Raw genomic sequence first — 17240 nt, 5'->3', positions numbered from 1 at the left:
CACCAAGTCCACCAAGTCCCTGTGTGCACACAACTGATGCTGAGACTGAGCTAGTATGAGCCAGTCGTTGGGAATGCAACCGCCCTGTTCTCTCAGGGGAACAAAGGCTGCCTCCGCAACTTACGTGAAGACACGGGTCGACTAAATGAACTATAGTGTCCTGCACCCACTAGTAACAAAATATAAAAAATTATATTTGGTCTCTGAATCATTTTTGGTTTCACTGTATATCCTTCGGTTATTTTCACACTTAATTATGAGCAATCGACACTTAAAGCCAAACTATGCTTGCAAAGAAGAAAGCATAGTTCTATGTACATATAAAAGCATAGAAATTGGGTGATTCTTAGAATAGTTCACTCAAAAATACAAAATAAATGCTGAAAATGTACTCACCCTCAGACCAACCAATATGTAGATGAGTTTTGTTTCTTCATAAGATTTGGAGAAATGTAGCGTTACATCACTTGCTCACCAATGGATCCTCTGCAGTGAATGGGTGCCGTCGAATGAGAGTCCAAACAGCTGATAAAAAACATCACAATAATCCACAAGTAATCCACATCACTCCAGTCCATCAGTTAATGTCTTGTGAAGTAAAAAGCTGCATGTTTGTAAGAAACAAATCCATCACATGGATTTATCTTCAAACTATTGCTTTCGGCTAAAATATGAGTCCTCTATCCATAATATTGGTTTCTCCTGTGAAAAAGTCATCTCATCTGAATCAGGAGAGAAATACGCACAGATCAAGCATCGTTTACAAGCAAAAACAGTCCAAAACAGCTCTAAAGTTAAACTAATAAATGTTTGTGGATTTTGATGTGTGAGGACAACAGGGGATGGACTTTTTCACTGGAGGAATTCTTATTATGGATAGAGAACTTGAATTTTGGCCAGAAGCGATAGTTTAAAGTTAAAAACGTCTTAATGATGGATTTGTTTCTTACAAACACGCAGCTTTTCACTTCTGAAGACGTTAACTGATGGACTGGAGTGGTGTGGATTACTTGTGGATTATTGTGATGTTTTTATCAGCTGTTTGGACTCTTATTCTGACGGCACCCATTCACTGCAGAGGATCCATTGGTGAGTAAATTTTCAGCCAGTTTTAATTTTTGAGTGAACTATTCCTTTAAAGGAATCATTGGACCACAAAAGGAGATATTTAGCAAAAACTTCATACTGCTTTCTTCCATACAACATATGAATAAAAAATATTTTAAAAGAAATTCAATAGATATAAAATCTCATTCATGTTTTCTTCACGAATGCATTCAATTTCCCAATCACACCACAGCATATGTAAACCTGAAATATAACAGGTGGTGATTTTACACAGCGTAACCGTGATGTCACACCGCATACAGATGGTCTGCCACTCCAGCATCAGTGGTTTTACTGTTTCTGAAGGTGTTGAACGGCTGCTAGGTGAACAGTGAACAGAAGGTCCATTCAACTTCATAAATGACCCCCAGAGACACGCCGTCCCATTCAGTTAAACTAGGTGCGTTCATTAACTTTAATCTAAACACACATAAACTAGCTGTGAATACTCATAAAACTCCTTATGTGTGTGTATGAGATACGACGCGAGAGCTGTCGCAATCAATACTCCAAGCGGAACACAGTCTGTATATAGAGACCGGCCAAAACTGTCAAGAAACGTCACTGCTGAGAGAATGTGTGCGGTAATATTCCGATGAAGTGTGTGAGACAGATACCATTTGCTTTATTACGTTTACACTGAACAGATCAACGCAAATAATTAAGCCATGTGTTTGAAAAGTCAGACAGAGGGGCATTTCATTCAGTCTTGGATCGTAATGAATGGTTGTGTTTGTTTCTGCTGCTACACCAATATAGAAAATGGGTGATTATTCAATTAAAGGGAATTTTCCGTACCCTAAGATGATTTTATAAGGAAAAATAAATAGCAAATCACTAGTTTTAAAGAGAAGTTCTTGTTCAAATATTTAAGTATATTAAAGTTTTTTCATAAAAAAATATACAATTTTTTACAATTTTAATACTTTATTCAGCAAGGATGCATTCAATTGATCAAAAGTGACAGCAAACACATGTATAATGTTACAAAATATTTGTATTTCAAATAAATTAACTTTGAACTTTCTATTCATCAAAGAATCCTAGAGAAATGGATCATGGTTTCTACAAAAGTATTAAGAAGCACAACAGTTTTCAACATTGATAATAATAAGAAATGTTTCTTGAGCAGCAAATCAGCATATCTGAATGATTACTGTAGGATCATGTGACACTGAAGAAAATTCAGCTTTTCTTCACAGGAATAAATTACATTTTAAAATAAATTCAAAGAGAAAATTTATTTTAAATTGTAATAATATTTCACAGCTTACTGTTTTTACTGTATGTTTGATCAAATAAATGAAGCATTGGTGAGCATTAGAGACTTCTTTCAAAAACATTTTAAAAAAGAACATTTTTTGTCCTCAAACTTTTGAACAATTTTGGCCACTGAATGACCAATCAGAGTCAAGTACTCCAGAGCACTGTGTAATCAAATAGCATAAATGGCTGAATGAACGTTTGAGTTTGTTTCCTGCTTGTCTCACACTCACATATGGAATCTTACAGGCGCTTTGGGGAGATTTATAGGTGTATCTGGAAGCACAATCTCCTGACATGATGATGAGAAGCGGTACAGCTTGTACTTGAATGCCATGCCATTAATAATTCAGTGAAATGATTTCTGACATTATATCAGGTTTCAGGAGAAGCAGAGAAATCTGCATTACACTGTTTTCTCACAAGGGGCATTAAAATGGATCCAACAGATGCATGTTCTCTCCTGTGTGTGTATCTTTTATTTTATTTCAATTAACAAAAACGATTTTTGAACGAGTTTTAGTTTTAGGTAAAAATAACTATTGATTTGATTACAGTCCTAAAAATGTATTTTTGTGTTTCAGGTTTTTCTGGGCCAGCAAGCAATAACCTAGCACCCTAGCAACACCCCAACAACCACCCACAACATCAACCATAGCAACAAAAATATTCTGAACACCCTAGCAACCACCCACAACATTCTAGAAACAGTAAACCGCTAAACAACATTCGGAATACCTTAGAAACCACACAGTAACACCCTAACAACCACCAACAACATTCTAGAAACGACATACCATTAAACAACATTCTGAACACCTTAGAAACCACACAGTAACACCCTAGCAACCACACACAACATTCTAGAAACAGTATACTGTTAAACAACATTCTGAACACATTTACAACCACACAGCAACATCTTAGAAACAGTATACCATTAAACAAAATTCTGAACACCTTAGCAACCACACAGTAACACCCCAGCAATCACCAACAACATTCTAGAAACAACATACTGTTAAAAAAACATTCTGAACTCATTATCAACCACACAGTAACACCCTAGCAACCACCCACAACATTCTGGAAACAGTATACTGTTAAACTACATTCTGAACACCTTAGCAACCACTCAGTAAGATCCTAGCAACCACCCAAAACTTCCTAGCAACTGTATACTGCTAAAAAAACATTCTAAACTCCTTAGCAACCATGCACAAATGCCCTAGAAACCACTGACAACATTTTTCCTTAGCAACCACACAGTAACACCCCAGCAATCTCCAACATTCTAGAAACAACATACTGTTAAAAAACATTCTGAACACCTTAGCAACCACACAGTAACACCCCAGCAACCACCAACAACATTCTAGAAACAACATACCATTAAACAACATTCTGAACACCTTAGCAACCACACACAACATTCTGTAAACAGTATACTGTTAAACAACACTCTGAACTCATTAGCAACCACACAGTAGCAACTAGTGTTGTCAAAAGACCCGGTATTTCGTCAATTAGCATGTTTTTGTGTTTTGCTTTGGTACCGAAATTGGTACCGAGAACCGTGGATTTTCACTGGTATCGGTACCGAATACTGAAATTTTGGTACCGTGACAACACTAGTAGCAACCATTCTGAATACCTTAACAACCACACACAACATTCTATAAACAGTAAGTATACTGTTATACAACACTCTGAACTCATTAGCAACCACACAGTAACACCCTAGCAACCACCCACAACATTCTGGAAACAGTATACTGTTAAACTACATCCTGAACACCTTAGCAACCACTCAGTAAGGTCCTAGCAACCACCCAAAACTTCCTAGCAACTGTATACTGCTAAAAACATTCTAAACTCCTTAGCAACCATGCACAAATGCCCTAGCAACCACTGACAACATTATAGAAACCGTATACTCTTAAACAACATTCTGAACACCTTAGCAACCCCTCAGTAAGGCCTTAGCAACCACCCAAAACTTCCTAGCAACAGTATAGTGCCAAAAACATTCTAAACTCCTTAGCAACCATGCACAAATGCCCTAGCAGCAACCACTGACAACATTATAGAAACCGTATACTGTTAAACAACATTCGGAACACCTTAGCAACTACACAGGCAAATTTTGCTGGCAACCACAGAGAACAATCTAGAAACTATACACTGTTAAAAAAAACATTCTGAACACCTAGCAACCACTTAGTATCATCCTAGCAACCACCCACGCCATCCTCCTAGCTTCATTGTGGCAGGTTTTACACAGGCAAACACCAGTCACATTTCCTTCAATCCTAGAGAGAGAAAGACAGACAGAGAGAAAAAAAATCTCCATGATGGTATCAGATGGTAGAAGTACAGAAAGAAAGAAACAGACACTGAAACAGAACACACACCCAGCTGTGATCCTGTGTACTGACACTAACCAGAACATAGCAGCAGCTCCAAACCACAGTCTTATAAAGCCTAGTTTAGACCAGATCCTTGTATTAAATCCCACCATAAACCAGAACTTAGAATATTAAATCTCTGAAAAGCTGGCTGAGGTACAGCGAGGTCCAAACCAACCCAATCTCACTGCTAAATTTCCCACCGCTTTTCACACAAAACAAAAAAAATCAGTCACACTCCCACAACCTCAGACCTGTCCGCGTCCAAACCCAACACACTCCCCCCAAACGTTTATTTACAGTCTAAACCTGTCCCAGCGCCCCGTCCTGTCTGAAATCAGCACAAACACTCGAAGAAATACTGCATCTGCAACCTACAAGTTCCTGCCAAAAAAGCTGCAGCTTCATCCTCACGGCTTAAACGCTTGACGGCCTGCAGAGGACCTCGGAGAAAGCAGCTAATTTTACCATGGCATGAACTGGAACATTCTCATTTTATCTTATCATCGATGAAAAGTTTGTCACCCACATATGCGCACTCCTCTGGAGATGATGTCATGAGAGATGCAAGACCAATCTTGAAGCAGCAGGTCTGTTTTAAGTAGTTAAACTACAGTTGCTTTGCTAACAGAAATGATTACATGGCCCTCTACACTCTTAAAAATAAAGTTTGTGATGGGGGTTTTCGCACTGATGCCATAGAAGAACCATTTTTGGGTCCCCAAAAGAACTTTTCAGCGAACAGTTCTTAAAAAGAGCCTTTTATTTCTTTGTTGAAGGACATTTTAAAAATCTGAAGAATCTTTTCCACTTTAAAGAACCTTTTTTAACATCCATGGAACTTTAAAGGTTCCATGGATGTTAAATCTTAATTCTCAGTGGTGGACAATAATGAAGTAGTTTTACTTCGTTACTGTACTTAAGTACATTTTTCAAGTATCTGTACTTTAGTGGAGTAGTTTTATTTTGAGTAACTTTTACTTTTACTTCACTACATTCCAAAGCATAAGATCGTACTTTTTACTTCACTACATTTCATAAAAATTATCGTTACTCCTTATATCACGTGCTCCGAGACGCAGAAGCGGTGTCTGATTCATCATGAACGAACTGATTCTTTTCAATGAACCCGTTAAATCGGTTCGCAAATCGCACCAAACGATTAATTCACGAATTGGAATGATCCGATTGCAGCTGTTCTCGAGTCGACAACTCACTGGTTCAAATGAACCCTTTGGTGCGAGTCTCCAGTGAACTGAATTCACAAGTAAGAACCGGGAGATCTTGTGAGAGAGCGCGCACGCGTCTGATGCTGTTAGGATCTGTACTTTTACTCAAGTACTTGATTTGTGTACTTCGTCCACCACTGTAAATTTTTTATGAAATCACTGATGCCAAAAAAAAGAACCATTGTTTTTAAGAGTGTAGAATACTTGATTCTGACTGGTCACTCTCTGCAGACTGCTGTCAATTTTATTTTTATTTTTTTTGCATAATTACTGCTAAACTGTATAATTTTAGAGCTGTGCTAGTTACATATCTCCAGTATCACCCCTTAAGATTAATTTTAATAATGAGATTAATTTTAATAATGAACCTATGCATTATTCCTTACTCAGGATTAATCCAATCAATTTATGGAGGAAATATATTTTTAATCGCGCTACAATGAAATTTAGTCTGAATTACACATGAGAGCAGTATTTATCTGGCACAAATACAATGACGATCTTAATGGGTTACTGCATCAAAGTAGCGATCCAAATGAATCAATTTTTTTAACCTGTTTACTGAAATATGGTAAAATTAATCAAAATTCTGAATGCTGTCTGAGAAAAGGTACTAGTAATTTTCTGGGTAAAGCAAATGTGAAAAATCAATACAGAAAATTCCTTTATATTCAAACACAGTTCACTGCCTCCTATTTTTTGCAGACTTTTTAATAGTGTACTTACACTAATTGTTGGAAAAATGTTGCTAGAAACACTGGAAAGACTATATTATTTTGTAAACAGCTGAGCTACTGTCTCAATACTGACAGATGCAGAATACTTACTTCCCAACAATACTGAGGAGAGACGAGAGGACTGTAAATCACAGATTTATGATATGTCCAGCTGACGGCTGCGCTCCCAGATTTTACTGAGGATCTGAAGTTGAAATAACATCTTTTATGGAGTGTGAGTAACGTCTGTAGTGGGATCCGAGAGAGCTCTCACTCTATTGATAAAATATTTTCACTGGCTTCCCATACAAAGCGTTCTAAGCCACGAACCAGACCTACCAGCAGCCAGAAGAGCCACAACATCACAAACTCTAATGTGAAGAATAACTGTCTGATTAAAAAAAATTAATACGAAATTGTCCAATGCATATATTTTTATACTTGAATGCACATCACATTGCTAAAGTGACTTACGAGCTTGTAACACTATGAGATCCAATGAGACCAAATAAGATCCAAATGAATGATATTAAAGAGAGAAATAAATAAATACATGAACTATTTTTATTTATTTTTTAATTTTTATTTTATTTTAATACTTTTATTATTTTTAAATAATTGTTTTAAAACTAAATAAAATAATGAAATAAAAATATTAATAAAATTAAAATATTTGATTTTGTTTAAATTTATTCATTTTATTTGAAAATAAAATAAAATAATAAAATAAATTAAAATAACCCTGTAAAAATAGCTTGTAAAACACAACAGCACAATTAAAAAAATAAATAATGACAAATACCGAGAGGGAGAGGGGAGGACAGAAGAAAAGAGGGAAGAGTCTGGAGAGGGGGAGGGAAAGAAAGAGAGCGAGGCAAGGAAAATCAATCAGAAGGTCATTTACATCACTCCTCTGCCAGATGGCATTGTGGGAATAGCTGTCATACATTGGCAGCCCAAACGGCTGTGTGACATACGTGCATCTGAGCGAGTGTGTGTGTGTGTGTGTGTGTGTGTGTGTGTGTGTGTGTGTGCATGAGAGAGATACTGTAGATAGAGAGAGGGTGGAAGACTCATTAGGAAATAAAAAGTATCAACAGGTGGAAAGGAAAGGTTACATAGATCATTTAACAGATGAATAAATGAGATAAATATTCAGGGGGGAGCAGGGTAAGCTGTAAGTTTGTCCTGTAGTCAAGAGGAAATGAGATGGAGGTAAAACTAAGAATCTTAAATATATCTGCTATCAAGTGACAGAAGAAAGTGCCTATAAATATATAGACAGAAACATGCCTTTTTAAAATAAGTGGTCCACATTAGGGGTATGTTGTAATATATGAATACAGAAAACACAATTACATTTACGCATTTGGCAGATGCTTTTATTCAAAGTGACTTGCACTGCATTTAAGCTATACAGCTTTTTAGTTCATGCATTCCCTGGGAATTGAACCATTGGTTTTGCGAGTGTCATACTCTTCTATTAGAGCTACAGGAACAGAGTAAAAGCTAAAAAAAAAAAGTTTTAGAATGCACAATTACATTGTTTGCATCTTTTCTTTGCATAAACCTGTAAAGAACATTTTTAAAAGTGAGAATATTTTAATTGCACAATTAAATTGCAATTTTATACTAATATTTGTAAGTTTTTATGGCATATATATAAATTACCCCAAAGCATCATAAACCCTTTACCTACTGATATTATTCTGAGATAAATGCTTAATTATTTAATAATTTATCATTAATTTTTACCCAAATAATTTTAATGGTTTTATTCAGCGCCAATTTACCAACATGTATGAGATATACACTACTGTTCAAAATTTTGGGGTCAGTTAGATTTTTTTAAGAAATTAATAGTTTTATTCAGAGAGGATGCATTTAATTATTTAAAAGTGACAGTAAAGACATTTATAATGTTACAAAAGTTTTCCATTTCAAATAAATACTGTTCTTTTGAACTTTCTGTTCATCAAAGAATCCTGAAAAAAAACATGTATGACGATAATAATAAATGTTAAGCTGCAAATCAGCATATTATAATTATTTCTGAAGGATCATATAACTAAATAAAATATTTTAAATTGTAATACTGTTTCACAATATTACAGTTTTTATGTATTTTTGATCAAATAAATGCAGCCTTGCTAAGCATTACAGAATTCTTTCCTGGATAAATATAATTTGTTCCGACACATTACTGACATGCAAAAAATATTTTTTCTCATATGTATCTCTCAATCACAGGCAGCTGCAAATGATGGGCCTTTTCTAAAAATATGATCACATTATAAACACTGTGCACAGTTTTAAAACAGCTTACCCTGCTCTCCCCTATACATAATGACGAGGTCAAAAGTAACATAAAAATAGACAAAAAGAGAATAAAGAGGGGAACGAGAGATCATTAAAGGGTACAGATGGTGTCGGGGGGTCAGAAGGGGTGTATCATGTTTGAATGAGTGTGTGTTTGTACTCACCCGTGAAATGGAGAGAGGCATGTTGAAGTCTTTCCCCCCCTGCAGTCTGAAGCCCCATGGAGCCGGACCCTGTAACACCACACTGTATTTACCACTCATAGCTGTCTGATATAAAACACACCCGCAGAGGCTGCCAAACACTCAGAAAGTCCTCACAGAATGCCCTGAAAAGACAGACAGAGAGAGAGAGAGAGAGAGAGAGAGAGAGAGAGAGAGATGTGTTCAGTCAGACACTGTTGAAAAAGCATGTGATTTAAAACTAGATTTTTACTTTTTCTAAATAAAATGTGAGTGGAAAAACCCAATGCTAGGAGGTTGCCAAGGCATTTCTATGCAGTTGTTAAAGTGTTTTTTACTTGCAAAAACCTGTTTTACTTGAAGGTAAGTTTTAGTGCTATGGGTTAGAAGTTAGAAGAAATAGAGATGCTTGCCTTATGAAACACAGCTAATGAAATTTAGTAGCAGAAAGCAGTATAAAAGTCACATTTAAAAAAAAAAAAAAACATGCTCAGTGTCATTTAAAAAGTTGGTTTTTGGTTGTATATATAGCACCATTCAAAAGTTTGGGGTTGGTAAGATTTTTTAAATGTTTTAATGCTCACCAAGGCTGCATTTATTTGGTCAAAATACAGAAAAAAAACAGTAATATTAGGAGATATTATTACAATTTAAAATAACTGTTTTAAAAAAATAAAATATATTTTAATATATTTTAACATGTAATTTATTCCGGAGATGCAAAGCTAAATTTTCAGCATCATTACTCCAGTCATCAGTATCACATGATCCTTCAGAAATCATTCTAATATGCTTATTTGCATTAGCATTTATTATTATTATCATGGTTGAAAACAGTTATGCTGCTTAATATTTTTGTGGAAACTGTAAAGTTCAAAAGAACAGCACTAATTTGAAATAAAACTCTTTTTTAACATCATAAATGTCTTTACTGTCACTTTTGATCAATTCATTGTATCCTAACTGAATAAAAGTATTAATTTCTTTAAAAGAAAAACAAACTTTTGAACAGTACTGTACTGTCAAACAACAAACTGTCAAATAATACAATATGCGTAAGTTAACATGCATTTAACAAAGCTAAAGTGAAGTAATCATTCTGCATATGTTAATCAGACAAATTTACCTTCAAAAAGCAACAATCTTGACAAAAAGAAACACAAACTCCTTTGCAATGCAGGTCTAAAGGTCCAACACCAAATGATCCACACAGACAGCAGACTGCCCATTTATACCCATCTATCAGAGGGCGTGTGTGAATTTTGGGGGTTGGGATGGGGGTGCTAGGCTTACACGCTAATATTTAGGGAACAGACCCTAGACGTGCTGCCAAATATTAAGGAGGAACCATCATAAAGCCACCAGAACCTAAAACAAAGGTCCTGAGATTAGACGATTAGGATCAGACGCTGGAATGTTCCACGGGTCAGATGTGTCCCGTCATCGGCACATTTCAAGAGGGAATGCTTTAGCCTGCCAGTATCTCTGTCTACTGTGTCTACTGCTCATATCGTCCAATAATTCGTCATGGGAAAAGAGTAAGACTGCTGTAAACACTGGAATAAAGATGAGATTCACATGTGATCCATGCTGTCATCACGCATTATGCAGAATGCTCCTCATCTGCTATCATTAAGACAAATGTCACTCTTATTAAACAAACCCAAATAATGAAAAAAATTATAATGTTTATATTATGTTGTATTGTACTGTGTTGATCATGCCTGGGTACTGTTGCACTGCAATTTTCCATTTGGTATAAATTGGATGGATGGATGGATGGATGATAGAGAAATGGATGGATGGATGGATGGTTGGTTGGTTGGATAGATGGATGGATGGAAAGATAATAGAATAATGGATGGATGGATGGATGGATGGATGGTTGGATAGATAGATAGATAGATAGATAGATAGATAGATAGATAGTTTGTTTGATTGATTGATTGATTGATTGATTGATTGATTCACTGCATCATGGTGGAGGCCTAACACCATTAACCAAGTATGATACCAATGATAAGAGCATATAAATAAGAGTACCATACAGCCCTAATACAGTAAAAAGTGAACAGACAGTGTTTAAAAAGTGCAGTCCACATGTTTACATATGTTTATTACAGTGACTTTGAATTACCTAAAGTAGTGTGGTAAAGCAACAGATTTGTTTTTATATTTCTGCAATCTACTTTAGTTTGTGTGATTTGTTTCTGACTTTCATATTAATGTTTACACCAGGCTTATTTAAACATAATTATTACATGCTTACAAGGTTGGAAGTTCAACAAATCAGTCAATGTACTGTGATTGTAGTTGTTAAATAAAAATGTCATTCATATCAATTCATGCATCACCTAATTTCATCGTAACATATAGGCCTGGCCTACAGAAAAGAACATTTATGTTTAATCTGTCTAATAGTGTGTTGGGCATACTATACAATGATTTATAGCTTGTCTTTGTTGAATAATACAGAACATAAAGAGCTTTAAAAAATAATTGCATATTAAATCGCAATCGCAATATTGGTAAAAAAAAATCGCAATTAGATTATTTCCCAAAATCGTTCAGCCCTACTGTTAATAGTGTTCATCGTCTGTTTGATTACGTCTTTGATTGATTTTTCCGTACATTTCTGCCATATGTACATTAACTGACAGTCACCACTGATAAGCTACCACTAAATATTGTAGAAACTTAATTTGCTGTAAAGTTGCTTTGCAACGATTTGTATCATGAAAAGCGCTATACAAATAAACTTGAATTGAATTGAATTGAATGGTTGGTTGGATAGATGGATGGATGGATGGATGGATGGATGGATGGATGGATGGATGGAAAGATGATAGAATAATGGATGGATGGATAGATGAAAGAGGAATGGAAGGATGGATGGATGGATAGATTGAAAGATGAAAGGAATGGATGGATGGATGATAGAGAAATGGATGGATGGATGGATGGAAGGATTAAAAAATGATAGAGAAATGGATGGATGGTTGGATAGATGGATGGATGGAAAGATGATAGAATAATGGATGGATGGATGGAAAGATGAAAGGAATGGAAGGATGGATGGATTGAAAGATGAAAAAGGAATGGAAGGATGGATGGATGGAAAGATGAAAGAGGAATGGAAGGATGGATGAATGGATGGATGGAAAGATGAAAGAGGAATGGATGGATGGATGGATGGATGGAAAGATGAAAGAGGAATTGATGGATGGATGGATAGATTGAAAGATGAAAAAGGAATGGAAGGATGGATGGATGGAAAGATGAAAGAGGAATGGAAGGATGGATGGATGGAAAGATGAAAGAGGAATGGATGGATGGTGGGATGGAAAGTTTGAGAGATGATAGAGGGATGGATCATCTATCTATCTATCTATCTATACTACAGCACATTTATTGGCATGCTGCCAGTCAGGGTGGAGAGGAACGGGATGTGAGTTCAGAGCTGGACAATGGACAGGTGATTATTAATCATATATTAATCAAGGAAATTTTTCAGCAACAAAGTCTGAATACAATGAGAAGCCAGTCAGTCCTCAGGCAGTCTGGGGATCATTCATCTGACCCAGATCTAATATCAATAGTTTAAAACTCATCACACTCCATGTGTCCATCTCTCTCTCTCCACACACACACACACACACACATCACATACATGCATCTATTGCCACAGAAGTCCAGCAATACACAATAAGGAAATCACATTAGTGACATATGATAAATGATCTATGCGAACACACACAATAGAGCGTTCAGAGGCACGCTGAGTGACGGCAGTAAGTAGCTTTAGGCTTGAGTGAGAACAGCTGAGACCAAAGCCAGAAAAATACAAACTGCCTGAGTGTGTGTGTGTGTGTGTGTGTTCATAATAGCTGTCGGATTAAGTGCTTCTCTAGTTTACAGTTTTCTCCAACAACATGCGTTATAGATCCAGTGACTCCAGTGGGAGACACAAGGAAAACAGATTGCTGCTTTGTGTTGTTTCTACTGGCCGCTGGTTTTAGATTATCTGATTCATTAGCATTACAAAGAGATTTAACTACATTAACCACATATAAGTTACCATTATAGTGTGTGTGTGTGTGTGTGTGTGAGACATTTCTAAATAAAAATATCTTACACATGAACACAAAGAAACTGTCTGGCTGTATGCGATTTCACACTAATCTAATTTAATCCCAATCTGTCTGCACTAAATCATGCAATCACACCAGACTAGAAACTAATTCAGTCGTTGGATGCCTGCTGACAACACTTTCAAACCTGGAACTCTAATTGCATAGAAAAGATGTTAGGTATCATTCATGTCCGGAGCACAAACACTGTAAAACGGGTTACACACTGAAGTTAAATACTTGGAGTTCGGTTTGGAGTTTGTTCAAATCTTTATATAAGAGCAAGAGTAATAATAATGCTTGACTTTTTAAACACTACTAAGAAGTAAATCCCCAAAAGGCGCTAGTTCCTGGAACAGTGAGCAGATCTTCACAAGGACCAATCAATGTTCTACATGCTAAAAATAAATAATGAAACCGTGTCTGTGCATCTGAGCATCTGCTTGCTGTGCGTAAATGTGAAAGAGTCAGTGACCACAATGACACACACATACCATTTCATACAAAAAATGTAAGTACACACTAAACTGGCACATTTTATAAAGCCAAACAAACATTGCAAAGAAGCTAGAAACAGTTCATCCAGAAAGTTAAAATAAGACTTAAAATAAGTTAAAATAATAATTCTTTTTTATAAGTTCAGTTTAAAAAAAGCTAAATAAATACAAGAACAAATATTTAATTTATGGTTTATACCAATTATAAATATGTCCAGGAAAATATGTGTAAAAAAATAAAAAAATAAAATAAAGATTTAATGTAGTCAGATTGATTTAGTCATATCAAATAATAATTCTGACTTTTAAAAAAACATATAAAAATAATAAACATTTTTAGGTTACCTATCCAAAAAAGATAACATCTGAATGAAATTAAGCACTGTACAGAAAAGATTCTGCAAAACAGCTCATTTCATATCACTAATGTATCATTAAATCACCAATACATGCATTTTTTATATATGGTAATTTGGTGATGTTTAAATCATTTTTCTCATCTGCGCTCATCCAGAGGGGGTGAAAACAGACATCGACCGCAGCCTGAATAACATATGACGTCCCCCAATCCATATGGGGCCCCCTGAGACATCAATGAGACATTACAGCTCCTGAAGAACACTACCAAATGCTAATCGCGTTTACTGTTGGTTTCAGTTTATTCTCACCATTTCACACTCAACATTTACTCCATTTGTTATGGATATTATTAAGTGACTTGTAGGCATGCCATGTCAACACAAAGAAGAATTTTGCTAAACTTTTAAACATATTTTAAAGATAAATATATGTTTGTTTAAACATGTCTAAACATATGTTACAAACAAATAAAAATTTAACTGCATTTATTGCATGCATTCATTAATTTCATCAGTGAATATCAGTGTAGGAATATTAGTTTGGTTCCAAAAAATCATTCAAAACTCTCATGAATTAGTATAACTAAATAACCAATGTCATCATATTTTTCTAGCTGTTGATTAAAGTAAACACATACACACACACCATCATGCATCACTAGAAGACATAAATATAATGAAAGAAGATAAAAACCAAAGGGTTGAACTGTGTTCCTAAAATAGGGAATCGGGTTGAGACAAGTTGTCACATTTATAAAAGTACATGCTGCTCATGAGTTGTATCTGTTCTTTTGAACAAAACAATTATGTGTTATTTATTTGTTTTTCAAAATTGTCTTACTGTTTACATTTTGCTGGAAAGCATTTAAGCCATTTTAAATGCAGAAAGTTGCGGGGAAAATTTCTTTTTGTTACTTTAGATAGTGTTTCACATTTTAAACAAACGTATTCTTCTCAAATCGGTGCCAATAAACGGCAAGTGCTATAGTGACAACTTGCCCCGGTCTCCTACACACTAAAAAAATATTTCACTGAAATACATTTAAATTCATTCATGATTCGCGTGGCTGTACTGCTACGACGGTTTTAAAGTTTCTCCTGTCTTGCGTCACGTGATGAGCTCGCGCTTACCTGTGTGTGCAGGTCTGAAGATGAGTCGCGTGGGTCGCGTCGCGTCGCGTCTGTGCGGATGAAGCGGCGCTGCGAGCTTCATGGTATCCTCCGCAAGTGACGTCATCAAACATGGGCTGGACCTGTAGAAAAACTAATAATTACAAAGACCTTCCCGCATCCCACATAAAACCCTTTTTTAACTTTATATGGACGCTTATTGTATTGTGTACTACTATTATGTAGCCAATATATTGTCCAAACAATAAAGCTATGTAATAAAATCAAATATTTATACTTACATTTGAATTGATATGTCATAATGTACTGAAGAAAAATCACTCAAATAAAAAATAACATAAAATAAAAATAAAAACACTTCAGTGTATGGTTCATACCTATTATAAATAGCCTAATGTCCTGGCAAAGTTGTGACAAAATAAAAAAATAAAATATATATAAATAGAAAGATTAAAATAAAAACTCAAATTCAATAAATAGCTGAATTACAATTTTTTATATATTGTACTGATAAAGTTATGTAAAAAAAAATGCAAAATTAATCAAATATCTGAACTCAATGTATTGTTATGAATATAATGTATTGGCAAAATGTGAAAAACTAAAATGAAATTATAAAATAATTTAATTTAAATGTATAGTTGAATGACATTTCACAAAATATTTAATTTATTTGATATATTGTACTGATGCAAACTAAACGAAACAAAATGTGGTTTATGTGAATTATAAATATAATGTCCTGGCAAAGTTGTGTAACACTTAAAAAATATTAATGAATATTAAAATATTAAATATTAACATAAATATTAAAATAGTAACTATTCAATATATCACTGATTTTTTTATATATAAAAAATTTTATGTAAAAAGTTTATGAAATAGCAAAAATTTATAAAATAACTTAAATTCCTTGTATTATTATTAATATAATGTCCGGGCAAAATTGTGTAAAACATTAACAATTATTTAATATAGTCCAATTAAATGACAAATTAATATTTCTGAATTTAAAACAACAACAACAACAACAAAACAGTTCATTTAGATGATAGTACATGACGCATATTTTTAGATTACCTGTCAGAAATTGTTTTACAGTGTTGTTTTAAAAGCAAAGAGCTGTGATTTAAAAAAATGAATAAAGAAATACAAATGTTGATGTAGTAGAGAAAAGGGTGAAGGTTTACATGTGTGGGAAAAGTGATACTGCATACTGAATCACTCAGGTATGTATTAATGATGAAACCCAACTAACCTCTCCTTCATCGAGAGATACAGTCATTACTGCACAACATAGTACCTAAATCATACAGGCCCTGTCTGGCCTTCCCCTCCGCTCCATCCACAGGACGACAGCTTTTACAAAGACTGCAGACTGTTTAAAAGTTGAAAACCCCATACAGACAGTCTAAAAGCATGTGCATTGATGTTAATGGGGGCTAAATAGGATGTAGTGTAAACACAGACCATGCCAATGCATAAAGAAGCTATTATTAGCATCTGTACAAAGAATGGGAATCAATAATGTATTCTAGTTCAAACTATCCTCTAGAAAAAAAGCAGTGTGAGTGATTAGAGTTTATTTTATGGGCTAATGCACTCATAAAGCAACAGAGACAAATGAGGGGGCTGTTTAAAAATCAATGTGCTCTAAATGCGTCAAATCTCTATGAAGTACAGGCTAGTCTTACAGATATTAAGGTACTTGACATTGAGACAATATGCCATTTACTTAAAGGGATAGTTCACCCAAAAATGAAAATTCTGTCATCATTTACTCACCCTCATGTCGTTCCAAACCTGTATGAGTTGCTTTCTTACGTTGAACACAAAAGAAGATATTTTGAAGATTGCTCGTAATCAAACAGTTGGTGGTTGCCATTGACTTCCATAGTA

At 34.9% G+C, this 17240-nt stretch overlaps 1 protein-coding gene across 7 annotated transcripts in view; it reads right to left on the bottom strand.

Annotated features, from left to right (window-relative positions):
• LOC107667883 (PDZ and LIM domain protein 5-like) overlaps window positions 1-10426 on the bottom strand; it is a 53207-nt gene extending 42781 nt beyond the window's left edge. For all 7 annotated transcript variants that reach the window (XM_016459621.1, XM_016459615.1, XM_016459620.1 and 4 more), the window contains exons 1-2: window positions 10351-10426; window positions 9207-9370 (exon numbers count right to left, since the gene is read on the bottom strand). In XM_016459621.1, coding sequence (XP_016315107.1) covers window positions 9207-9305 — 99 coding nt within the window. In that variant the 5' untranslated portion in view covers window positions 9306-9370; window positions 10351-10426. The remainder of the gene's footprint in view (window positions 1-9206; window positions 9371-10350) is intronic.
• Window positions 10427-17240: the final 6814 nt, after the last annotated feature.

This window comes from Sinocyclocheilus anshuiensis, unplaced genomic scaffold (assembly GCF_001515605.1).
Source record: "Sinocyclocheilus anshuiensis isolate Anshui unplaced genomic scaffold, SAMN03320099.WGS_v1.1 scaffold2285, whole genome shotgun sequence".
Taxonomy (NCBI): domain Eukaryota; kingdom Metazoa; phylum Chordata; class Actinopteri; order Cypriniformes; family Cyprinidae; genus Sinocyclocheilus; species Sinocyclocheilus anshuiensis.
This window is presented reverse-complemented; position numbering and strand designations above follow the sequence as displayed.